General features: G+C 47.3%; 1 protein-coding gene across 4 annotated transcripts in view; it reads left to right on the top strand.

Moving 5' to 3' along the window:
• The window catches only part of LOC106609746 (oxysterol binding protein-like 8), a 245,883-nt gene that overhangs the window by 96,800 nt on the left and 121,813 nt on the right, over nucleotides 1-27,270 (top strand). For 2 of the 4 annotated variants that reach the window (XM_045700096.2, XM_045700099.2), the window contains 2 exons: nucleotides 14,982-15,018; nucleotides 21,263-21,526. In XM_045700096.2, coding sequence (XP_045556052.1) covers nucleotides 14,982-15,018; nucleotides 21,263-21,526 — 301 coding nt within the window. The remainder of the gene's footprint in view (nucleotides 1-14,981; nucleotides 15,019-21,262; nucleotides 21,527-27,270) is intronic. The other 2 variants (XM_045700098.2, XM_082964070.1) reach the window with 1 other exon arrangement.

Genomic DNA, 27,270 nt, shown 5'->3' with positions numbered 1-27,270 from the left:
AGCTCCAGTTACAGTGGTCCCATTGTAATTCACCAGCTGGACAGCTCCTGTTACAGTGGTCCCATTGTCATTCACCAGCTGGACAGCTCCAGTTACAGTGGTCTCATTGTCATTCACCAGCTGGACAGCTCTAGTTACAGTGGTCCCATTGTCATTCACCAGCTGGACAGCTCCAGTTACAGTGGTCCCATTGTCATTCACCAGCTGGACAGCTCCAGTTACAGTGGTCCCATTGTCATTCACCAGCTGGACAGCTCCAGTTACAGTGGTCCCATTGTAATTCACCAGCTGGACAGCTCCAGTTACAGTGGTCCCATTGTCATTCACCAGCTGGACAGCTCCAGTTACAGTGGTCTCATTGTAATTCACCAGCTGGACAGCTCCAGTTACAGTGGTCCCATTGTAATTCACCAGCTGGACAGCTCCAGTTACAGTGGTCCCATTGCAATACACCAGCTGGACAGCTCCAGGTACAGTGGTCCCATTGCAATTCACCAGCTGGACAGCTCCAGTTACAGTGGTCCCATTGCAATTCACCAGCTGGACAGCTCCAGTTACAGTGGTCCCATTGTAATTCACCAGCTGGACAGCTCCAGTTACAGTGGTCCCATTGCCATTCACCAGCTGGACAGCTCCAGTTACAGTGGTCCCATTGTCATTCACCAGCTGGACAGCTCCAGTTACAGTGGTCCCATTGCAATTCACCAGCTGGACAGCTCCAGTTACAGTGGTCCCATTGTCATTCACCAGCTGGACAGCTCCAGTTACAGTGGTCCCATTGTCATTCACCAGCTGGACAGCTCCAGTTACAGTGGTCCCATTGTCATTCACCAGCTGGACAGCTCCAGTTACAGTGGTCTCATTGTAATTCACCAGCTGGACAGCTCCAGTTACAGTGGTCCCATTGTAATTCACCAGCTGGACAGCTCCTGTTACAGTGGTCCCATTGTCATTCACCAGCTGGACAGCTCCAGTTACAGTGGTCTCATTGTCATTCACCAGCTGGACAGCTCTAGTTACAGTGGTCCCATTGTAATTCACCAGCTGGACAGCTCCAGTTACAGTGGTCCCATTGTCATTCACCAGCTGGACAGCTCCAGTTACAGTGGTCTCATTGTAATTCACCAGCTGGACAGCTCCAGTTACAGTGGTCTCATTGTAATTCACCAGCTGGACAGCTCCAGTTACAGTGGTCCCATTGTCATTCACCAGCTGGACAGCTCCAGTTACAGTGGTCCCATTGTCATTCACCAGCTGGACAGCTCCAGTTACAGTGGTCCCATTGTCATTCACCAGCTGGACAGCTCCAGTTACAGTGGTCCCATTGTAATTCACCAGCTGGACAGCTCCAGTTACAGTGGTCCCATTGTCATTCACCAGCTGGACAGCTCCAGTTACAGTGGTCTCATTGTAATTCACCAGCTGGACAGCTCCAGTTACAGTGGTCTCATTGTCATTCACCAGCTGGACAGCTCTAGTTACAGTGGTCCCATTGTCATTCACCAGCTGGACAGCTCCAGTTACAGTGGTCCCATTGTCATTCACCAGCTGGACAGCTCCAGTTACAGTGGTCTCATTGTAATTCACCAGCTGGACAGCTCCAGTTACAGTGGTCTCATTGTAATTCACCAGCTGGACAGCTCCAGTTACAGTGGTCCCATTGTCATTCACCAGCTGGACAGCTCCAGTTACAGTGGTCCCATTGTCATTCACCAGCTGGACAGCTCCAGTTACAGTGGTCCCATTGTCATTCACCAGCTGGACAGCTCCAGTTACAGTGGTCCCATTGTAATTCACCAGCTGGACAGCTCCAGTTACAGTGGTCCCATTGTCATTCACCAGCTGGACAGCTCCAGTTACAGTGGTCTCATTGTAATTCACCAGCTGGACAGCTCCAGTTACAGTGGTCCCATTGTAATTCACCAGCTGGACAGCTCCAGTTACAGTGGTCCCATTGCAATACACCAGCTGGACAGCTCCAGGTACAGTGGTCCCATTGCAATTCACCAGCTGGACAGCTCCAGTTACAGTGGTCCCATTGCAATTCACCAGCTGGACAGCTCCAGTTACAGTGGTCCCATTGTAATTCACCAGCTGGACAGCTCCAGTTACAGTGGTCCCATTGTAATTCACCAGCTGGACAGCTCCAGTTACAGTGGTCCCATTGTAATTCACCAGCTGGACAGCTCCAGTTACAGTGGTCCCATTGTAATTCACCAGCTGGACAGCTCCAGTTACAGTGGTCCCATTGTAATTCACCAGCTGGACAGCTCCAGTTACAGTGGTCCCATTGTAATTCACCAGCTGGACAGCTCGAGTTACAGTGGTCCCATTGCAATACACCAGCTGGACAGCTCCAGTTACAGTGGTCCCATTGCAATTCACCAGCTGGACAGCTCCAGTTACAGTGGTCCCATTGTAATTCACCAGCTGGACAGCTCCAGTTACAGTGGTCCCATTGTCATTCACCTGCTGGACAGCTCCAGTTACAGTGGTCTCATTGTAATTGACCAGCTGGACAGCTCCAGTTACAGTGGTCCCATTGTAATTCACCAGCTGGACAGCTCCAGTTACAGTGGTCCCATTGTCATTCACCAGCTGGACAGCTCCAGTTACAGTGGTCCCATTGTCATTCACCAGCTGGACAGCTCCAGTTACAGTGGTCCCATTGTCATTCACCAGCTGGACAGCTCCAGTTACAGTGGTCCCATTGTAATTCACCAGCTGGACAGCTCCAGTTACAGTGGTCTCATTGTAATTCACCAGCTGGACAGCTCCAGTTACAGTGGTCCCATTGTAATTCACCAGCTGGACAGCTCCAGTTACAGTGGTCCCATTGCAATACACCAGCTGGACAGCTCCAGGTACAGTGGTCCCATTGCAATTCACCAGCTGGACAGCTCCAGTTACAGTGGTCCCATTGTAATTCACCAGCTGGACAGCTCCAGTTACAGCTGTCCCATTGCAATACACCAGCTGGACAGCTCCAGGTACAGTGGTCCCATTGCAATTCACCAGCTGGACAGCTCCAGTTACAGTGGTCCCATTGCAATTCACCAGCTGGACAGCTCCAGTTACAGTGGTCCCATTGTAATTCACCAGCTGGACAGCTCCAGTTACAGTGGTCCCATTGTAATTCACCAGCTGGACAGCTCCAGTTACAGTGGTCCCATTGTAATTCACCAGCTGGACAGCTCCAGTTACAGTGGTCCCATTGTAATTCACCAGCTGGACAGCTCCAGTTACAGTGGTCCCATTGTAATTCACCAGCTGGACAGCTCTAGTTACAGTGGTCCCATTGTAATTCACCAGCTGGACAGCTCCAGTTACAGTGGTCCCATTGCAATACACCAGCTGGACAGCTCCAGTTACAGTGGTCCCATTGCAATTCACCAGCTGGACAGCTCCAGTTACAGTGGTCCCATTGTCATTCACCAGCTGGACAGCTCCAGTTACAGTGGTCTCATTGTAATTGACCAGCTGGACAGCTCCAGTTACAGTGGTCCCATTGTCATTCACCAGCTGGACAGCTCCAGTTACAGTGGTCCCATTGTAATTCACCAGCTGGACAGCTCCAGTTACAGTGGTCCCATTGTAATTCACCAGCTGGACAGCTCCAGTTACAGTGGTCTCATTGTAATTCACCAGCTGGACAGCTCCAGTTACAGTGGTCCCATTGTAATTCACCAGCTGGACAGCTCCAGTTACAGTTGTCCCATTGCAATACACCAGCTGGACAGCTCCAGGTACAGTGGTCCCATTGTAATTCACCAGCTGGACAGCTCCAGTTACAGTGGTCCCATTGTAATTCACCAGCTGGACAGCTCCAGTTACAGTGGTCCCATTGTAATTCACCAGCTGGACAGCTCCAGTTACAGTGGTCCCATTGCAATACACCAGCTGGACAGCTCCAGGTACAGTGGTCCCATTGCAATTCACCAGCTGGACAGCTCCAGTTACAGTGGTCCCATTGTAATTCACCAGCTGGACAGCTCCAGTTACAGCTGTCCCATTGCAATACACCAGCTGGACAGCTCCAGGTACAGTGGTCCCATTGCAATTCACCAGCTGGACAGCTCCAGTTACAGTGGTCCCATTGCAATTCACCAGCTGGACAGCTCCAGTTACAGTGGTCCCATTGTAATTCACCAGCTGGACAGCTCCAGTTACAGTGGTCCCATTGTAATTCACCAGCTGGACAGCTCCAGTTACAGTGGTCCCATTGTAATTCACCAGCTGGACAGCTCCAGTTACAGTGGTCCCATTGTAATTCACCAGCTGGACAGCTCCAGTTACAGTGGTCCCATTGTAATTCACCAGCTGGACAGCTCGAGTTACAGTGGTCCCATTGCAATACACCAGCTGGACAGCTCCAGTTACAGTGGTCCCATTGCAATTCACCAGCTGGACAGCTCCAGTTACAGTGGTCCCATTGTCATTCACCAGCTGGACAGCTCCAGTTACAGTGGTCTCATTGTAATTGACCAGCTGGACAGCTCCAGTTACAGTGGTCCCATTGTCATTCACCAGCTGGACAGCTCCAGTTACAGTGGTCCCATTGTAATTCACCAGCTGGACAGCTCCAGTTACAGTGGTCTCATTGTCATTCACCAGCTGGACAGCTCCAGTTACAGTGGTCTCATTGTCATTCACCAGCTGGACAGCTCCAGTTACAGTGGTCCCATTGTCATTCACCAGCTGGACAGCTCCAGTTACAGTGGTCCCATTGTCATTCACCAGCTGGACAGCTCCAGTTACAGTGGTCTCATTGTAATTCACCAGCTGGACAGCTCCAGTTACAGTGGTCCCATTGTCATTCACCAGCTGGACAGCTCCAGTTACAGTGGTCCCATTGTCATTCACCAGCTGGACAGCTCCAGTTACAGTGGTCCCATTGTCATTCACCAGCTGGACAGCTCCAGTTACAGTGGTCCCATTGTCATTCACCAGCTGGACAGCTCCAGTTACAGTGGTCCCATTGTAATTCACCAGCTGGACAGCTCCAGTTACAGTGGTCCCATTGTAATTCACCAGCTGGACAGCTCCAGTTACAGTGGTCTCATTGTAATTCACCAGCTGGACAGCTCCAGTTACAGTGGTCCCATTGTAATTCACCAGCTGGACAGCTCCAGTTACAGTGGTCCCATTGCAATACACCAGCTGGACAGCTCCAGGTACAGTGGTCCCATTGCAATTCACCAGCTGGACAGCTCCAGTTACAGTGGTCCCATTATAATTCACCAGCTGGACAGCTCCAGTTACAGTGGTCCCATTGTAATTCACCAGCTGGACAGCTCCAGTTACAGTGGTCCCATTGTAATTCACCAGCTGGACAGCTCCAGTTACAGTGGTCCCATTGTAATTCACCAGCTGGACAGCTCCAGTTACAGTGGTCCCATTGTAATTCACCAGCTGGACAGCTCCAGTTACAGTGGTCCCATTGCAATACACCAGCTGGACAGCTCCAGTTACAGTGGTCCCATTGCAATTCACCAGCTGGACAGCTCCAGTTACAGTGGTCCCATTGCCATACACCAGCTGGACAGCTCCAGTTACAGTGGTCCCATTGTCATTCACCAGCTGGACAGCTCCAGTTACAGTGGTCCCATTGTCATTCACCAGCAGGACAGCTCCAGTTACAGTGGTCTCATTGTAATTCACCAGCTGGACAGCTCCAGTTACAGTGGTCCCATTGTAATTCACCTGCTGGACAGCTCCAGTTACAGTGGTCTCATTGTCATTCACCAGCTGGACAGCTCTAGTTACAGTGGTCTCATTGTCATTCACCAGCTGGACAGCTCTAGTTACAGTGGTCCCATTGTCATTCACCAGCTGGACAGCTCCAGTTACAGTGGTCCCATTGTCATTCACCAGCTGGACAGCTCCAGTTACAGTGGTCCCATTGTAATTCACCAGCTGGACAGCTCCAGTTACAGTGGTCCCATTGTAATTCACCAGCTGGACAGCTCCAGTTACAGTGGTCCCATTGCAATACACCAGCTGGACAGCTCCAGTTACAGTGGTCCCATTGCAATTCACCAGCTGGACAGCTCCAGTTACAGTGGTCCCATTGCAATTCACCAGCTGGACAGCTCCAGTTACAGTGGTCTCATTGTAATTCACCAGCTGGACAGCTCCAGTTACAGTGGTCTCATTGTAATTCACCAGCTGGACAGCTCCAGTTACAGTGGTCTCATTGTAATTCACCAGCTGGACAGCTCCAGTTACAGTGGTCCCATTGTCATTCACCAGCTGGACAGCTCCAGTTACAGTGGTCCCATTGTCATTCACCAGCTGGACAGCTCCAGTTACAGTGGTCCCATTGTCATTCACCAGCTGGACAGCTCCAGTTACAGTGGTCTCATTGTAATTCACCAGCTGGACAGCTCCAGTTACAGTGGTCCCATTGTAATTCACCAGCTGGACAGCTCCTGTTACAGTGGTCCCATTGTCATTCACCAGCTGGACAGCTCCAGTTACAGTGGTCTCATTATCATTCACCAGCTGGACAGCTCCAGTTACAGTGGTCTCATTGTCATTCACCAGCTGGACAGCTCCAGTTACAGTGGTCCCATTGTCATTCACCAGCTGGACAGCTCCAGTTACAGTGGTCTCATTGTAATTCACCAGCTGGACAGCTCCAGTTACAGTGGTCCCATTGTCATTCACCAGCTGGACAGCTCCAGTTACAGTGGTCCCATTGTCATTCACCAGCTGGACAGCTCCAGTTACAGTGGTCCCATTGTCATTCACCAGCTGGACAGCTCTAGTTACAGTGGTCCCATTGTCATTCACCAGCTGGACAGCTCCAGTTACAGTGGTCTCATTGTAATTCACCAGCTGGACAGCTCCAGTTACAGTGGTCCCATTGTAATTCACCAGCTGGACAGCTCCAGTTACAGTGGTCCCATTGTAATTCACCAGCTGCATTGTCAGTAACTCTAATAATGTCAGTTAATGTAGTTCCCATCATTGTATTCAGGGGGCAGCTGTGTTGTCGGTTATCTCTCTCTCTATCTCTCTATCTCCATCTCCATTCAGTTGTGCTGTGAGGTCTGGTCATCTTGGACAGTTGGCCCAGCCCTGTGGGTTGAGGTTATGCCAGTGCTGTGCTGGTGTGAATTGGACATTGGTTAGCAGTGTGCTGAGATGCCTGCTACAGTGTGAGAGAAGGAATGTGTCCAATGACGGTGATCAAGTCTGACTTATGACCTGGATGTAAAATCCCAGCTGATGCTGTTTCCAACGCTGCCTAGTTTCCCTAAGGTACATATTGACGATCAGCTTCCCCTCCCCCAATCCTAACCTTACAGCTGGAATCCGTAGCGGTGAAACCGCCATGTCCATTTCTGATATTACAACAACAGAGACGTGTTTTTCCTCCTGACATCATTGTGCATCATCGCACGCTCACGATAGAACACCACGATGCAGGATACTCCTCTGCCCCGATTCCACTGGAGGATGTGGATCTCAGCTTTAACTAATAGTTAGGGAAATGCCAAACTGACCCAGGATCAGCATCTAGGGGCAACTTCACCTATCTCTGTTTCAAACATACTGTAAGACAGAGGCCACTGATGACACTATAGCACGTCACATACACACATAATGTACCCCCCCCAAATCACTCACTCAACCTCGTCTGCAAAACGAATCAACAGTAATCACCTGGTAAGACCAGCCTTATTTGAAGAGCACCTGCCTTGGGGGCTTCTAACACCAGGGAGAGTGGCGGCACCCTTACTATGTCCTGCAGTGGGAGAGTGGCGGCACCCTTACTATGTCCTGCAGTGGGAGAGCAGCAGGCACCATTAGTATGCCCTGCAGTGGGAGAGCAGCAGGCACCATTAGTATGCCCTGCAGTGGGAGAGCAGCAGGCACCCTTACTATGTCCTGCAGTGGGAGAGTAACAGGCACCCTTACTATGTCCTGCAATTGGAGAGCAGCAGGCACCATTAGTATGCCCTGCAGTGGGAGAGCAGCAGGCACCCTTACTATGTCCTACAGTGGGAGAGCAGCAGGCACCCTTACTATGTCCTACAGTGGGAGAGCAGCAGGCACCCTTACTATGTCCTGCAGTGGGAGAGCAGCAGGCACCCTTACTATGTCCTGCAGTGGGAGAGCAGCAGGCACCATTAGTATGTCCTACAGTGGGAGAGCAGCAGGCACCATTAGTATGTCCTACAGTGGGAGAGCAGCAGGCACCATTAGTATGTCCTGCAGTGGGAGAGCAGCAGGCACCCTTACTATGTCCTGCAGTGGGAGAGCAGCAGGCACCATTAGTATGTCCTGCAGTGGGAGAGCAGCAGGCACCATTAGTATGTCCTGCAGTGGGAGAGCAGTAGGCACCCTTACTATGTCCTGCAGTGGGAGAGCAGTAGGCACCCTTACTATGTCCTGCAGTGGGAGAGCAGCAGGCACCCTTACTATGTCCTGCAGTGGGAGAGCAGCAGGCACCATTAGTATGCCCTGCAGTGGGAGAGCAGCAGGCACCCTTACTATGTCCTACAGTGGGAGAGCAGCAGGCACCCTTACTATGTACTACAGTGGGAGAGCAGCAGGCACCCTTACTATGTCCTGCAGTGGGAGAGCAGCAGGCACCCTTACTATGTCCTGCAGTGGGAGAGCAGCAGGCACCATTAGTATGTCCTACAGTGGGAGAGCAGCAGGCACCATTAGTATGTCCTGCAGTGGGAGAGCAGCAGGCACCCTTACTATGTCCTGCAGTGGGAGAGCAGCAGGCACCATTAGTATGTCCTGCAGTGGGAGAGCAGTAGGCACCCTTACTATGTCCTGCAGTGGGAGAGCAGTAGGCACCCTTACTATGTCCTACAGTGGGAGAGCAGCAGGCACCATTAGTATGTCCTGCAGTGGGAGAGCAGTAGGCACCCTTACTATGTCATGCAGTGGGAGAGCAGTAGGCACCCTTACTATGTCCTACAGTGGGAGAGCAGCAGGCACCATTCGTATGTCCTGCAGTGGGAGAGCAGCAGGCACCCTTACTATGTCCTGCAGTGGGAGAGCAGTAGGCACCCTTACTATGTCCTGCAGTGGGAGAGCAGTAGGCACCCTTACTATGTCCTGCAGTGGGAGAGCAGCAGGCACCCTTACTATGTCCTGCAGTGGGAGAGCAGCAGGCACCATTAGTATGCCCTGCAGTGGGAGAGCAGCAGGCACCCTTACTATGTCCTACAGTGGGAGAGCAGCAGGCACCCTTACTATGTACTACAGTGGGAGAGCAGCAGGCACCCTTACTATGTCCTGCAGTGGGAGAGCAGCAGGCACCCTTACTATGTCCTGCAGTGGGAGAGCAGCAGGCACCATTAGTATGTCCTACAGTGGGAGAGCAGCAGGCACCATTAGTATGTCCTGCAGTGGGAGAGCAGCAGGCACCCTTACTATGTCCTGCAGTGGGAGAGCAGCAGGCACCATTAGTATGTCCTGCAGTGGGAGAGCAGTAGGCACCCTTACTATGTCCTGCAGTGGGAGAGCAGTAGGCACCCTTACTATGTCCTACAGTGGGAGAGCAGCAGGCACCATTAGTATGTCCTGCAGTGGGAGAGCAGTAGGCACCCTTACTATGTCCTGCAGTGGGAGAGCAGTAGGCACCCTTACTATGTCCTACAGTGGGAGAGCAGCAGGCACCATTCGTATGTCCTGCAGTGGGAGAGCAGCAGGCACCCTTACTATGTCCTGCAGTGGGAGAGCAGCAGGCACCATTAGTATGTCCTGCAGTGGGAGAGCAGCAGGCACCATTAGTATGTCCTGCAGTGGGAGAGCAGCAGGCACCATTAGTATCATCCATCACAACTCTCTATAACTGTATCATCCATCACCCCCTCTCTAAATTAATCATCCATCACAACTCTCTATAACTGTATCATCCATCACAACTCTCTATAATTGTATCATCCATCACAACTCTCTATAACTGTATCATCCATCACAACTCTCTATAACTGTATCATCCATCACAACTCTCTATAACTGTATCATCCATCACTCCTCTCTCTAGCTGTATCATCCATCACAACTCTCTATAACTGTATCATCCATCACAACTCTCTATAACTGTATCATCCATCACAACTCTCTATAACTGTATCATCCATCACCCCCTCTCTAAATTAATCATCCATCACAATTATCTATAACTGTATCATCCATCACAACTCTCTATAACTGTATCATCCATCACTCCTCTCTCTAGCTGTATCATCCATCACTCCTCTCTATAACTGTATCATCCATCACTCCTCTCTCTAGCTGTATCATCCATCACTCCTCTCTCTAGCTGTATCATCCATCACTCCTCTCTCTAGCTGTATCATTCATCATTCCTCTCTCTAAATTAATCATCCATCACCCCTCTCTAAATTAATCATCCGTCACTCCCCTCTATAACTGTATCATCCATCACTCCTCTCTATAACTGAATCATCCATCACTCCTCTCTATAACTGTATCATCCATCACCCCTCTCTATAACTGTATCATCCATCACTCCTCTCTATAACTGTATCATCCATCACTCCTCTCTATAACTGTATCATCCATCACTCCTCTCTATAACTGTATCATCCATCACAACTCTCTAAATTAATCATCCATCACAATTCTCTATAACTGTATCATCCATCACTCCTCTCTCTCGCTGTATCATCCATCACTCCTCTCTCTAGCTGTATCATCCATCACTCCTCTCTCTAGCTGTATCATCCATCACTCCTCTCTCTAGCTGTATCATCCATCACTCCTCTCTATAACTGTATCATCCATCACTCCTCTCTCTAGCTGTATCATCCATCACTCCTCTCTCTAGCTGTATCATCCATCACTCCTCTCTCTAAATTAATCATCCATCACCCCTCTCTCTAAATTAATCATCCGTCACTCCCCTCTATAACTGTATCATCCATCACTTCTCTCTATAACTGTATCATCCATCACTCCTCTCTATAACTGAATCATCCATCACTCCTCTCTATAACTGTATCATCCATCACTCCTCTCTATAACTGTATCATCCATCACTCCTCTCTATAACTGTATCATCCATCACTCCTCTCTATAACTGTATCATCCATCACTCCTCTCTATAACTGTATCATCCATCACTCCTCTCTATAACTGTATCATCCATCACTCCTCTCTATAACTGTATCATCCATCACTCCTCTCTATAACTGTATCATCCATCACTCCTCTCTATAACTGTATCATCCATCACTCCTCTCTATAACTGTATCATCCATCACTCCTCTCTATAACTGTATCATCCATCACTCCTCTCTATAACTGTATCATCCATCACCCCCTCTCTATAACTGTATCATCCATCACTCCTCTCTATAACTGTATCATCCATCACTCCTCTCTCTAAATTAATCATCCATCACCCCTCTCTATAACTGTATCATCCATCACTCCTCTCTATAACTGTATCATCCATCACTCCTCTCTATAACTGTATCATCCATCACTCCTCTCTATAACTGTATCATCCATCACTCCTCTCTATAACTGTATCATCCATCACCCCTCTCTATAACGCTGTCATTAACCACAGGACGACCTTTGAACTCCTCTTAGCTGGCCTTGTGCTTTATCATTAAACAGGTAGTTGATGGGACTGACTGAGCATGTAGCAAAACGTATTGAGCTGCAGAGTTGAAGACAATGTACTCACCGCTCAGTCAGCTTTGATTGAATTAAAAAGTAAATCTAAGACTGCTTGCCTCTAAAGCTTTATTAATCAAAGCTGAGCCACCCCTCAGCTTTCTCTAATCAGCTCTCCTTGTATGGGTCCTGGTCAACAATAGTGCTCTATAATGGTAATGGGATGCCATTAGGGACACAGCCACAGTGTACATACTCTCAACCTATTACAGCACAGCTGTGGCCTCTCCCTGAGGCCAGAGCCAATGGAATGCATCGGTTGCTATTTGTGCTCTTGACGGGCGGGGATGGAGGCCGATTGGTGCTTAGCGGGAAAGACGCCCAAACCGCCCACCCAGTGCTGTGTGTTGTCTCTGGATGATCCCTCCTCATCCCTGGTACTCCTGTAATCTCAGCTAATCCAGGCTGCTCCCGGTGTGTGTGGATTGTGGTAGGCGCCACTGGTGTGTGTGTGTGAGTGCATGTGTTAATTTGTCACTGGGTGTTATGTTACCCCACCCCTTCTGGTGACCTGAGCAGACTCCTCCTCATCCATTCAGTCACCATGCTTTTGTCAGTATGGTGTTGTGGTCTGGTGTTGTCAGTATGGTGTTGTGGTCTGTTGTCAGTATGGTGTTGTGATCTGTTGTCAGTATGGTGTTGTGATCTGTTGTCAGTATGGTGTTGTGATCTGTTGTCAGTATGGTGTTGTGATCTGTTGTCAGTATGGTGTTGTGGTCTTGGTGTTGTCAGTATGGTGGTGTGATCTGTTGTCAGTATGGTGTTGTGGTCTGTTGTCAGTATGGTGTTGTGGTCTGGTGTTGTCAGTATGGTGGTGTGATCTGTTGTCAGTATGGTGTTGTGGTCTGTTGTCAGTATGGTGTTGTCAATATGGTGTTGTGGTCTGTTGTCAGTATGGTGTTGTGGTCTGTTGTCAGTATGGTGTTGTCAGTAGGGTGTTGTGATCTGTTGTCAGTATGGTGTTGTGATCTGTTGTCAGTATGGTGTTGTGGTCTGGTGTTGTCAGTATGGTGTTGTGATCTGTTGTCAGTATGGTGTTGTGGTCTGGTGTTGTCAGTATGGTGTCGTGATCTGTTGTCAGTATGGTGTCGTGATCTGTTGTCAGTATGGTGCTGTGTTCTGTTGTCAGTATGGTGCTGTGTTCTGTTGTCAGTATGGTGCTGTGTTCTGTTGTCAGTATGGTGCTGTGGTCTGTTGTCAGTATGGTGTCGTGATCTGTTGTCAGTATGGTGCTGTGTTCTGTTGTCAGTATGGTGCTGTGTTCTGTTGTCAGTATGGTGCTGTGTTCTGTTGTCAGTATGGTGTTGTGGTCTGTTGTCAGTATGGTGTTGTGGTCTGTTGTCAGTATGGTGTTGTGGTCTGTTGTCAGTATGGTGTTGTGGTCTGTTGTCAGTATGGTGTTGTGATCTGTTGTCAGTGTGGTGGTGTGGTCTGTTGTCAGTATGGTGTTGTGATCTGTTGTCAGTATGATGCTGTGGTCTGTTGTCAGTATGGTGTTGTGATCTGTTGTCAGTGTGGTGTTGTCAGTATGGTGTTGTGGTCTGTTGTCAGTATGGTGTTGTCAGTGTGGTGTTGTGGTCTGTTGTCAGTATGGTGTTGTCAGTATGGTGTTGTGATCTGTTGTCAGTATGGTGTTGTGGTCTGTTGTCAGTATGGTGTTGTGATCTGTTGTCAGTATGATGCTGTGGTCTGTTGTCAGTATGGTGTTGTGCTCTGTTGTCAGTGTGGTGTTGTGGTCTGTTGTCAGTATGGTGTTGTCAGTATGGTGTTGTGGTCTGTTGTCAGTATGGTGTTGTCAGTGTGGTGTTGTGGTCTGTTGTCAGTATGGTGTTGTCAGTATGGTGTTGTGGTCTGTTGTCAGTGTTGTGGTCTGTTGTCAGTATGGTGTTGTCAGTGTGGTGTTGTGGTCTGTTGTCAGTATGGTGTTGTCAGTATGGTGTTGTGGTCTGTTGTCAGTGTGGTGTTGTGGTCTGTTGTCAGTATGGTGTTGTGATCTGTTGCCAGTGTGGTGGTGTGATCTGTTGCCAGTATGTTGTTGTGGTCTGTTGCCAGTGTGGTGTTGTGGTCTGTTGTCAGTATGGTGGTGTGATCTGTTGCCAGTATGTTGTTGTGGTCTGTTGCCAGTATGGTGGTGTGATCTGTTGCCAGTATGTTGTTGTGGTCTGTTGTCAGTGTGGTGTTGTGGTCTGTTGTCAGTATGGTGTTGTGGTCTGTTGTCAGTATGGTGCTGTGGTCTGTTGTCAGTATGGTGCTGTGGTCTGTTGTCAGTATGGTGTTGTGGTCTGTTGTCAGTATGGTGTTGTGGTCTGTTGTCAGTATGGTGTTGTCAGTATGGTGTTGTGGTCTGTTGTCAGTATGGTGTTGCCAGTAGGGTGTTGTGGTCTGTTGTCAGTATGGTGTTGCCAGTATGGTGTTGTCAGTATGGTGTTGTCAGTATGGTGTTGTGGTCTGTTGTCAGTATGGTGTTGTGGTCTGTTGTCAGTATGGTGTTGTCAATATGGTGTTGTGGTCTGTTGTCAGTATGGTGTTGTGGTCTGTTGTCAGTATGGTGTTGTCAGTAGGGTGTTGTGGTCTGTTGTCAGTATGGTGTTGTGGTCTTTATTTTTTTTACTAACGTCTGTTCTCCTTTTTTGTCTTTTGTCTTCTTCTTTTTCATCATCCTCTGTTTCTGCTGCTGTGTCCTTCACCACCACCACCACTGCTGCACACAAACTGACCAACATCACTCTGGTCACCTTGACCACTTGACTACCTGGATGGACTCCCTACCCCCCCTCCTCTTTCCCCCTCTTTCTGCCCTCTCTCTCTCTCTTTCTCTCGCTCTCTCTCCCCATCTCTCTCTCTCTCTCCCCATCTTTCTCTCTCTCTCTCTCTCTCTCCCCATATCTCTCTCTCTCTCTCTCTCTCTCCCCCATCTCTCTCTCTCACTCTCTCTCCCCATCTCTCTCTCTCACTCTCTCTCCCCATCTCTCTCTCTCGCTCTCTCTCCCCATCTCTCTCTCTCTCCCCATCTCTCTCGCTCTCCCCATCTCTCTCTCGCTCTCCCCATCTCTCTCTCGCTCTCCCCATCTCTCTCTCGCTCTCCCCATCTCTCTCTCGCTCTCCCCATCTCGCTCTCCCCATCTCTCTCTCTCTCTCTCTCTCTCTCTCTCCATCTCTCTCTCTCTCGCTCCTCATCTCTTTCTCTCCCCATCTCTCTCTCACCCATCTCTCTCCCCATCTCTCGCTTTCTCACCCATGTCTCTCTCTCTCTCTCTCTCCCCCATCTGTCTGCCTGTCCCCACCCTTCCCCATACCAGCTCCATGCAGAGATCAGAGAGCACCCCACCACATCAGGTAAGCCACTGACCTTTGGAAGGGACAGGAAAGGGTGATGGGGCGGGAGAGGAGGGGTGTGGCAGGGGTGAGAGGGCTCACGGGGAAACAGGCTCATGTCCTCCAACTCAACACCTCAATAGGACAGGGATGCATTTGAAGGTTGTGTTACAGTAGCCAGTATTTTGTGTTTACCTTAAACGAATGTCATGAATTCCAAGTTATAGGAAAGGATTTCTCTGGGTAGGCCAAAGGTTTGGAGTGGGTGAAAGTTGTCTGTAACTTTGATATTGTTCATCATGTATGGCTGGACAGTGCTGATCTAGTTTCACACTAGCTTTATGGTTCTACAGTGCCCTGTTTTGGTGAGCCACAATATTTCCAATAGTCACTGACTTACTGAAATGTCACTTGCAGTTGTTGAGTTCACTATCTAGGCCTTCGGCTGGCTGTGTCCCGTATGTCTTTGAGTTTCCTGGTGATGGCGTTGACTTTCTTAGTGATGGCGTTGACTTTCTTAGTGAAGGCGTTGACTTTCTTAGTGAAGGCGTTGACTTTCTTAGTGATGGCGTTGACTTTCTTAGTGAAGGCGTTGACTTTCTTAGTGAAGGCGTTGACTTTCTTAGTGAAAGCGTTGACTTTCTTAGTGAAGGCGTTGACTTTCTTAGTGAAGGCGTTGACTTTCTTAGTGAAAGCGTTGACTTTCTTAGTGAAGGCGTTGACTTTCTTAGTGAAGGTGTTGACTTTCTTAGTGAAGGCGTTGACTTTCTTAGTGATGGCGTTGACTTTCTTAGTGATGGCGTTGACTCTCTTAGTGATGGCGTTGACTTTCTTAGTGAAGGGGTTGACTTTCTTAGTGAAGGCGTTGACTTTCTTAGGGGTGGCGTTGACTTTCTTAGGGGTGGCGTTGACTTTCTTAGTGAAGGCGTTGACTTTCTTAGTGAAGGCGTTGACTTTCTTAGTGAAGGCGTTGACTTTCTTTGGGAAGGCGTTGACTTTCTTAGTGAAGGCGTTGACTTTCTTTGGAAAGGCGTTGACTTTCTTAGTGAAGGCGTTGACTTTCTTTGGGAAGGCGTTGACTTTCTTAGTGAAGGCGTTGACTTTCTTAGTGAAGGCGTTGACTTTCTTAGTGAAGGCGTTGACTTTCTTAGTGAAGGCGTTGACTTTCTTAGTGAAGGCGTTGACTTTCTTTGGGAAGGCGTTGACTTTCTTTGGGAAGGCGTTGACTTTCTTAGTGAAGGCGTTGACTTTCTTAGTGATGGCGTTGACTTTCTTTGGGAAGGCGTTGACTTTCTTTGGGAAGGCGTTGACTTTCTTAGTGAAGGCGTTGACTTTCTTAGTGAAGGCGTTGACTTTCTTAGTGAAGGCGTTGACTTTCTTAGGGGTGGCGTTGACTTTCTTAGTGAAGGCGTTGACTTTCTTAGGGGTGGCGTTGACTTTCTTAGGGGTGGCGTTGACTTTCTTAGGGATGGCGTTGACTTTCTTAGTGAAGGCGTTGACTTTCTTAGTGAAGGCGTTGACTTTCTTTGGGAAGGCGTTGACTTTCTTTGGGAAGGCGTTGACTTTCTTAGTGATGGCGTTGACTTTCTTAGTGAAGGCGTTGACTTTCTTTGGGAAGGCGTTGACTTTGTTAGTGAAGGCGTTGACTTTGTTAGTGAAGGCGTTGACTTTCTTAGTGAAGGTGTTGACTTTCTTAGTGAAGGCGTTGACTTTCTTTGGGAAGGCGTTGACTTTCTTTGGGAAGGCGTTGACTTTCTTTGGGAAGGCGTTGACTTTCTTTGGGAAGGCGTTGACTTTCTTAGGGGTGGCGTTGACTTTCTTAGTGAAGGCGTTGACTTTCTTAGGGGTGGCGTTGACTTTCTTAGGGATGGCGTTGACTTTCTTTGGGAAGGCGTTGACTTTCTTAGTGAAGGCGTTGACTTTCTTAGTGAAGGCGTTGACTTTCTTAGTGATGGCGTTGACTTTCTTTGGGAAGGCGTTGACTTTCTTAGTGAAGGCGTTGACTTTGTTAGTGAAGGCGTTGACTTTCTTAGTGATGGCGTTGACTTTCTTTGGGAAGGCGTTGACTTTCTTAGTGAAGGCGTTGACTTTCTTAGTGAAGGCGTTGACTTTCTTAGTGAAGGCGTTGACTTTCTTTGGGAAGGCGTTGACTTTCTTTGGGAAGGCGTTGACTTTCTTAGGGATGGCGTTGACTTTCTTAGTGAAGGCGTTGACTTTCTTAGTGAAGGCGTTGACTTTCTTTGGGAAGGCGTTGACTTTCTTTGGGAAGGCGTTGACTTTCTTTGGGAAGGCGTTGACTTTCTTTGGGAAGGCGTTGACTTTCTTTGGGAAGGCGTTGACTTTCTTTGGGAAGGCGTTGACTTTCTTTGGGAAGGCGTTGACTTTCTTTGGGAAGGCGTTGACTTTCTTTGTGAAGGCGTTGACTTTCTTTGTGATGGCGTTGACTTTCTTAGTGAAGGCGTTGACTTTCCTAGGGCTGGCTTTGAGTTTCCTAGGGATGGCATTGTGACGGGTATACAGAGATAAGCAGTTTACAGAGGAGTAGAGAGTGAGGTGATGTGTTCTGTAACGAGCATTGGTGGCAAATCTGATGGCCGAATGGTAAAGAACATCTAGCTGCTCGAGAGCACCCTTACCTGCCGACTGGTGCACTGTAACAGTAGACTGCTGCACTAAGATTCAAATCAAATCAAATGTATTTATAAAGCCCTTCTTACATCAGCTGATATCTCAAAGTGCTGTACAGAAACCCAGCCTAAAACCCCAAACAGCAAGCAATGCAGGTGTAGAAGCACGGTGGCTAGGAAAAACTCCCTAGAAAGGCCAGAACCTAGGAAGAAACCTAGAGAGGAACCAGGCTATGAGGGGTGACCAGTCCTCTTCTGGCTGTGCCGGGTGGAGATTATAACAGAACATGGCCAAGATGTGCAAATGTTCATAGATGACCAGCAGGGTCAAATAATAATAATCACAGTAGTTGTAGAGGGTGCAACAGGTCAGCACCCCAGGAGTAAATGTAAGTTGGCTTTTCATAGTCGATCATTCAGAGTATCTCTACTGCTCCTGCTGTCTCTAGAGAGTTGAAAACAGCAGGTCTGGGACAGGTAGCACGTCGGGTGAACAGGTCAGGGTTCCATAGCCGCAGGCAGAACAGTTGAAACTGGAGCAGCAGCATGGCCAGGTGGACTGGGGACAGCAAGGAGTCATCAGGCCAGGTAGTCCTGAGGCATGGTCCTAGGGCTCAGGTCCTCCGAAAGAGAGAAAGAAAGAAAGAGCAAAAGAAAGAGCGAGAGAAAGAGAGAGAATTAGAGAGAGCATACTTAAATTCACACAGGACACCGGATAAGACAGGAGAAATACTCCAGGTATAACAGACTGACCCTAGCCCCCCGACACATAAACTACTGCAGCATAAATACTGGAGGCTAAGACTCACTGGAAACCTTATTGACTGGTGGACTGTAACAGTAGACTGCTGCACTAAGACTCACTGGAAACCTTATTGACTGGTGGACTGTAACACAAGACTGCTGCACTAAGACTCACTGGAAACCTTATTTTGTGGATTTTCCCTTTAACCTCTTACATCTAGACGTTCCGCTAGCGGAACACCTGCTCCAATATCCAATGATAGGGCGTGGCGCGAATTACAAATTCCTCAAAAATACAAAAACTTCAATTTTTCAAACATATGACTATTTCACAGCATTTTAAAGACAAGACTCTCCTTTATCTAACCACACTGTCCGGCTTTACAGCGAAAGCAAAACATTAGATTATGTCAGCAGACTACCCAGCCAGAAATAATCAGACACCCATTTTTCAAGCTAGCATATAATGTCACAAAAACCCAGAAGACAGCTAAATGCAGCACTAACCTTTGATGATCTTCATCAGATGACACACCTAGGACATTATGTTATACAATACATGCATGTTTTGTTAAATCAAGTTCATATTTATATCAAAAAACAGCTTTTTACATTAGCATGTGACGTTCAGAACTAGCATACCCCCCGCAAACTTCCGGGGAATTTACTAACAATTTACTAAATTACTCACGATAAACGTTCACAAAAAGCATAACAATTATTTTAAGAATTATAGATACAGAACTCCTCTATGCACTCGATATGTCCGATTTTAAAATAGCTTTTTGGTGAAAGCACATTTTGCAATATTCTAAGTACATAGCCCAGCCATCACGGGCTAGCTATTTAGACACCCGGCAAGTTTAGCCTTCACCAAAATCAGATTTACTATAACAAAAATGTTATTACCTTTGTTGTCTTCGTCAGAATGCACTCCCAGGACTGCTACTTCAATAACAAATGTTGGTTTGGTCCCAAATAATCCATCGTTATATCCGAATAGCGGCGTTTTGTTCGTGCGTTCCAGAAACTATCCGAAATGGTAAATCAGGGTCGCACGCATGGCGCAATTCGTGACAAAAAAATTCTAAATATTCCATTACCGTACTTTGAAGCATGTCAACCGCTGTTTAAAATCAATTTTTATGCAATTTATCTCGTAAAAAAGCGATAATATTCCGACCGGGAATCTCCTTTTCGGCAAACAGAGGAAAAATCACAAAGACGGGGGCGGCCAGGGCACGCGCCTAAGCCCACAGTCCCTTGATCGGCCACTTGAGAAAGGCGATAATGTGTTTCAGCCTGGGGCTGGGATGACGACATTCAGGTTTTTCCCGGGCTCTGAGCGCCCATGGAAGACGTAGGAAGTGTCACGTTAGAGCAGAGTTCCTTTGTAAAAGATAGAGATGGCAAAGAAGTTCAAGAAATGGTCAGACAGGCCACTTCCTGTAAAGGAATCTCTCAGGTTTTGACCTGCCATTTGAGTTCTGTTATACTCACAGACACAATTCAAACAGTTTTAGAAACTTTGGAGTGTTTTCTATCCAAAGCCAATAATTATATGCATATTCTAGTTACTGGGCAGGAGTAGTAACCAGATTAAATCGGGTACGTTTTTTATCCAGCCGTGAAAATACTGCCCCCTAGCCATAACAGGTTAAGAGTGCTTCTAGATAGTATCTCAGTGAATTTCCCACTTAAGAGCGCTATTAGATCGTTTCTGAGTGCATTTTCCCTTTTAAGAGCGCTACTAGATAGTTTCTGATTGAATTTTCCCTTTAAGAGAGCTGCTAGGCACAATGTGTTCTCTTCCTAGGATGTTGTTCATTAAATATGCTGTGTGTGCTTCACATACACTAAACCAAATCTAGTTAACCCTTAGCCATAGAGTGAAGTGTTCTTACTACACTGAGATATTCTCTGCTTTAATATGTTATAACGCTGCAGGGTGATGTTTACGCTAGGTACAGATCTAGGATCAGCTTCCCCTCCCCCAATCCTAACCTTAACAATTAGTGGGGGAAATGCAACTGTCGGGGCAACTTCACCCTACTCCTCGTTAGATGGAGTCTTTGCAGCCGTGCCACTAGAGGGCACCGTGTAGTCATCACGGTGACCTCTGCTGCGCAGCCTGTTGGTCAGCAGATAAAAATGAATCTCTCTCTCTCTCTCCCTTTTCTCCCCCCTCTCTCTCTCTTTCCCTTTTCTCCCCCCTCTCTCTCTTTCCCTTTTCTCCCCCCTCTCTCTCTTTCCCTTTTCTCCTCCTCTCTCTCTCTTTCCCTTTCTCCCCCCTCTCTATCTTTCCCTTTCTCCTCTCTCTCTTTCCCTTTTCTCCCCCCTCTCTCTCTCTTTCCCTTTCTCCCCCCTCTCTCTCTTTCCCTTTTCTCCTCTTCTCTCTCTCTTTCCCTTTTCTCCCCCCTCTCTCTCTCTTTCCCTTTTCTCCCCCCTCTCTCTCTCTTTCCCTTTTCTCCCCCCTCTCTCTCTTTCCCTTTTCTCCCTCCCTCTCTCTTTCCCTTTTCTCCTCCTCTCTCTCTCTTTCCCTTTTCTCCCTCCCTCTCTCTTTCCCTTTTCTCCCCCTCTCTCTCTTTCCCTTTCTCCCCCCTCTCTCTCTTTCCCTTTCTCCCCCCTCTCTCTCTTTCCCTTTCTCCCCCCTCTCTCTCTTTCCCTTTTCTCCTCCCTCTCTTTCCCTTTTCTCCCCCCTCTCTCTCTTTCCCTTTTCTCCTCCTCTCTCTCTCTTTCCCTTTTCTCCCTCCCTCTCTCTTTCCCTTTTCTCCCCCTCTCTCTCTTTCCCTTTTCTCCCTCCCTCTCTCTCTTTCCATTTTCTCCCCCTCTCGCTCTCTTTCCCTTTTCTCTCTCCCTCTCTCTCTCTCTTTCTCGCTTTTGCTCTCTTCCAGCTGCCTTAATTCCCAGTGATGACCCCATCCTATTGACCCCAGGGAGGATGAGCCAGCGAAGCCAGGGGAAGGAGCGAGAGAAGAGGGAGGAGAAGGAGCGAGAGAAGGAGAAGGAGCGAGAGAAGAGGGAGGAGAAGGAGCGAGAGAAGAGGGAGGAGAGGGAGAAGGACAGAGAGAAGGAGAAGGATGGGAGCCTCCACACCCCCAGCAGAGATCACCTCGCCAGCCCCTCTTCCCTCAGCCCGGGGCTCAGCTACACCCATGGTAAGACCACCTTCTTCTTCCAGGCACACTTTGCCCTCTAAGCACAGACCCAGGGTCAGGTATCTCTCAACCTCTGTACTAACCTCAATATTCCTGAACCACGGTGTCCTCTGGAGGTTGATGGGCTCTGCCAGGCACCATGCAACCTTCATGGTTGAAGCAGATACCATGGGAAGCAAAGAGGTAACCAATGCTCTAAGCAAAAGGATCTGATGTTTTTATTTAAAATTTGAGACTTGTATATGACAAGGCATGGGTGTGTTTTAAGGTGGTTTGGGAAGATTTTTACCCTTCAAATCTCAATAATGGTTCATTCCACACTACAGTACTTTCCTTCTGGGATGTTCCATTATCTACCACCAGGGGGAGCAGAAGCTAAAAAGAAAAATAAATATTTTTCTCTACTCATTCTAGAGCACCTTCAAATCAAATGTGTCTGCATTCTATCAGAACAAGCAACACTTCTCTCCAAAGAGACCTGAGTGGTGCGGTTGGGGGGACTTATACAACTGGGTAACCAGTCATTGCACAAAAGGAAATAATTCTGGGATAGAACCAAAATAATAAAAAAAACCTTCCTTGAGTATATGAGAGGCAGATGGTTGCATTGATATTGCTAGTACCTAGGCCTCTATACAGCTCTGGGATGTAGGCTGGTAAATGACAGAAATGATTTTTATTAGCTAACTCTAAGCCAATACATCCAGTGTTATTTTCCTAGTGTCAGTTTCTCAGTTGTGGTTGTTGCTGGTTTGCTCTTCTGAATATAAGAATGTAGGCCGAGCGCTTCACAGGTAATGCCGTCCCAAAGGGCAGAGAATCCAATAAGGATGAAAGGCTGGGAGGCAACAATGCCGGTGGTCTGTATCCTTCATTCAGGGTGAACAGACAGGCGATGAACACGTGTGACGGCCATCGTGACATTTACCAGTCTGTTGTTGGTCCAACGTCACTATACCCTCAGTTTATCATGACACCACATTGGATGCATCTCAAATGGCACCCTATTCTCTATTTAGTGCCATAGTAGTGCACTAAATGGGACGCAGCCTTTAACTCTCTCATATTGTGTTCTCGGATATCGTTTATTCAGAGGCATCAGACTATCAGTAGAGATAATCATGGTGGTCTTCTTAAGGTCTCACAATTTGGAATATTTCCTGCTGTTCAATGGCCATTTCAACTGTTGATTCTTAAAGAATATAACTTAGAAATGCCTTTTGACCTTCGTACAGCTGTCTCATCAGATCAGAACCCTGCATTAAAGGTACCATTGTTCCATTGTTTGTGTTTCATTTTGTTGTCTTTGGAAACAAGCGATGTAGTCTATAACTTCAAACTATAATGCTGTGCTCGTGTATTGTCTGTCCCTGGTGGGGCTGCCGTCAGGCTGAAACATAAACTCCTGATTGGGGCTTAAAAGGCCATAAAGTCCCTCCCCTCTTCAGATTATGCCAAGTGTTCCTACTTACTTAAAAGAGGGGATGTGAATTCCTGTCCTAGTTCCACAACAAACGTTCTCTGTGAGAAGAATATGGTTCTGATAGGTTAAACTCTGAAACCTTCGGAACTGTTAAACCCTGGTCCAGGTTTCCATGGTAACCCCCACTGCCTCAAGTAGACTCTTTATATTGTGAGGGAAATGATGCTGTATTGGTCTCAAATAGAGGTAGACCGATTATGATTTTTCAACCCCGATACCAATTATTGGAGCACCCAAAAAGCCGATACCGATTAATCGGCCGATTTTATTTTTTTTATTTTTTTGTAATAATGACAATTACAACAATACTGAATTAACACTTATTTTAACTTAATATAATTCATCAATAAAATCAATTTAGCCTCAAATAAATAATGAAACATGTTCAATTTGGTTAAAAAAATGCAAAAAGAAAGTGTTGGAGAAAAAAGTAAAAGTGTAATATGTGCCATGTAAGAAAGCTAACGTTTAAGTGCCTTGCTCAGAACATGAGAACATATGAAAGCTGGTGGTTCCTTTTAACATGAGTCTTCAATATTCCCAGGTAAGAAGTTTTAGGTTGTAGTTATTATAGGAATTATAGGACCATTTCTCTCTATACCATTTGTATTTCATATACCTTTGACTATTGGATGTTCTTATAGGCACTTTAGTATTGCCAGTGTAACAGTATAGCTTCCGTCCCTCTCCTCGCTCCTACCTGGGCTCGAACCAGGAACACATCGACAACAGCCACCATCAAAGCAGTGTTACCCATGCAGAGCAAGTGACGTTTGAAATGCTATTAGCGCGCACCCCGCTAACTAGCTAGCCATTTCACATGGGTTACACCAGCCTAATCTCGGGAGTTGATAGGCTTGAAGTCATAAACAGCGCAATGCTTGAAGCATTGCGAAGAGCTGCTGGCAAAACGCACGAACGTGCTGTTTGAATGAATGCTTACGAGCCAGCTGCTGCCTACCATCGCTCAGTCAGACTGCTCTATCAAATCATAGACTTAATTATAACATAATAACACACAGAAATAGGAGCCTTAGGTCATTAATATGGTCGAATCCGGAAACTATCACGTTTAGAAATACGGAACCATTCCGTATTTTATCTAACGGGTGGCATCCCTAAGTGTAAATATTGCTTTTACATTGCACAACCTTCAATGTTATGTCATAATTACGTACAATTCTGGCAAATTAGTTCGCAACGAGCCAGGCAGCCCAAACTGCTGCATATACCCTGACTCTGCGTGCAATGAACGCAAGAGAAGTGACACAATTTCACCTGGTTAATATTGCCTGCTAACTTGGATTTCTTTTAGCTAAATATGCAGGTTTAAAAATATATACTTCTGTGTATTGATTTTAAGAAAGGCATTGATGTTTATGGTTAGGTACACGGTGGAGCAACGTGTACCTAAGCGATTACATGCAACGCAGGACAGGCTAGATAAACTAGTAATATCATCAACCATGTGTAGTTAACTAGTGATTATGATTGATTGATTGTTTTTTATAAGATAAGTTTAATGCTAGCTAGCAACTTACTGTGGCTTCTTACGGCATTCACGTAACAGGCAGGCTCCTCGTGGAGTGCAATGTAAAGCAGGTGGTTAGAGCGTTGGACTAGTTAACCGTTAGGTTGCAAGATTGAATCCCCAAGCTGACAAGGTAAAAATCTGTTGTTCTGTCCCTGAACAAGGCAGTTAACCCACCGTTCCTAGGTCGTCATTGAAAATAAGAATGTGTTCTTAACTGACTTGCCTAGTTAAATAAAGGTGTAAAAAAACAACAACAAAAAACAACTCGGCCAAATCGGTGTCCAAAAATACCGATTTCCGATTGTTATGAAAACTTGAAATCGGCCCTAATTAATCGGCTATTCCGATTTAATCAGTCGACCTCTAGTCTCAAACAGTGTTTTATTGTGAGGGAAATGATGCTGTATTGGTCTCAAACAGTGTTGTATTGTGAGGGCAAGGATGCTGTTTTGGTCTCAAACAGTGTTGTGTGATGCATTCCATTTCAGCTTCTCTTGACCGGTTGAATGTCCTCCAACTTGCATGTTGTCGGCATATGTTTTTCTCATGACCTCACAAAACTGATATTTATTCTGAATAGTACAGACCTGGGTCATCAAAGCTTAGATAGTCTATAGACAGCAATAATGCCAAAAACACATTGTATGAGGCTAGATTCCCTCTGCAGATAAGGGACAGCTAAATGCTGAGCTTGTTCATGCACTGTCTGCCTCAGTCTCTGCCTGGCTGTAGGGAGCTGCCTGCTGTGCTGCAGCTAAGACAGTCTGTACATGGACAGCCTACTAAGCAAGGCCTTTCTCCCTGCCCTGGCACTGTTACACTAAAATAGACTCGGACCCACCATGTTGACTCTCATGGCAATACAAATCTGCTTTCCAGACACTCTCTCTTTAACTGTCTCTATCTCCTCTCTCACCCTGGCCAGGTAGATGGACAGCAGGAGAGGAGGAGGAGGAGGAGGGAGGGAGGGAGCAGGTGGGGACAACCCGGATTTAGGCTCAGCCTCAGGGATTACGCCTGTCACCCGGGGTTAACATGGACGGGGACACCCGTCTGAACCAATCGCAGCCCTTTCCTACTTCCTGCCTGGCCCTCCACCAACGGGAGGCGGTGTCTGGGGAGCTCAGTGTTTTTGCAGGGCCAGTTGGAAATCAGGAGAACCGGATGGACGATCTGGGGGTCTCTGGGCCTGGGCTCGCACTGGATGTCTGTAGGTTGGGAAAGCACAGCTGGTGGGGAGACTTGTAAGTATATATGTAGAGAGAGAGAGAGAGAGAGAGAGCGGTTTCAGTTCACTGGTAAGGACCTTTGTCTCCAATTGACCTTGGTTGGCGTTCTCCTTACGTCGCCACGACGGCGGAAGGCAAGTACGGCCGAGTCATATTAAGATGGTCGTGTCTCTGTAGCTTAGCAGCTGCTAACGGATATATGCAGCTTTGGCAGTGATGTAGCATTAGGAGCTAGCAGAGAGATGCAGCATTAGGAGCTAACAGAGATATGCAACATTAGGAGCTAACAGAGATATGCAACATTAGGCGCTAACAGAGAGATGCAGCATTAGGAGCTAACAGAGAGATGTAGCATTAGGAGCTAACAGAGAGATGCAGCATTAGGCGCTAACAGAGAGATGTTGCATTAGGAGCTAACAGAGAGGTGCAACACTAGGAGCTCACAGCGAGATGCAACATTAGGAGCTAGCAGGGAGATGTAACATTAGGAGCTAACAGAGAGATGTAGCATTAGGAGCTAACAGAGAGATGTAGCATTAGGAGCTAACACAGAGTTGCAGCATTAGGCGCTAACAGAGAGATGTAACATTAGGAGCTAACAATGAGATATAACTTCAGGAGCTAACAGAGAGAGGTAGCATTTGGAGCTAACAGAGAGATGTAGCATTAGGAGCTAACAGAGAGTTGCAGCATTAGGAGCTAACAGAGAGATGTAACATTAGGAGCTAACAATGAGATATAACTTTAGGAGCTAACAGAGAGAGGTAGCATTTGGAGCTAACAGAGAGAGGTAGCATTTGGAGCTAACAGAGAGAGGTAGCATTTGGAGCTAACAGAGAGATGTAGCATTAGGAGCTAACAGAGAGTTGCAGCATTAGGAGCTAACAGAGAGATGCAACTTTGACAGTGGAGATGTAGCATTAGGATCCTTATTTTGGTCCCTCCCATGCTTCTCCATCTGAAAGATCTGCCCTTCCTTTTAGAACCTGTGTTTTGTTATGCTAGAATACTGTGTGTGCGGCTTAAACCTGTCCGGTGGGGATAGAATGAATGCAAGTAAAACCGAGTCAAACAGCTATGCTTCAGCCATGTGCGCTGAAGCATAGCATGGATCTATATTCCCCAGCTCATCATAGACAACTATAGGTAGCCTAGTGGTTAGAGCGTTGGGCCAGTAACTGAAAGGTTGCTGGATCGAATCCCTGAGCTGACAAGATAAAAAATATGTAATTCTGCCCCTGGGCAAGGCAGTTAACCCACTGTGCCCCGGGCGCCGAAGACGTGGATGTCGATTAAGGCAGCCCCCCGCACCTCTCTGATTGAGGGGTTAAATGCCAAAGATACATTCAGTTGGACAACTGACTAGGTAGCCCCTTTCCCTTAAATACTGTAGAAGGATACAGTAAGGTACATAGCATGGATCTATATTCCCCAGCTCAGCATTGACTACTATATACTGTAAAGGAAGGATACAGTAGGGTACATCATAGATTACTAT

The sequence above is a fragment of the Salmo salar genome, chromosome 17 (genome assembly GCF_965601325.2).
Source record: "Salmo salar chromosome 17, fSalSal1, whole genome shotgun sequence".
Lineage (NCBI taxonomy): Eukaryota > Metazoa > Chordata > Actinopteri > Salmoniformes > Salmonidae > Salmo > Salmo salar.
The sequence above is the reverse complement of the archived record's forward strand: the minus strand, read 5'-3'. Positions and strand labels throughout refer to the sequence as shown.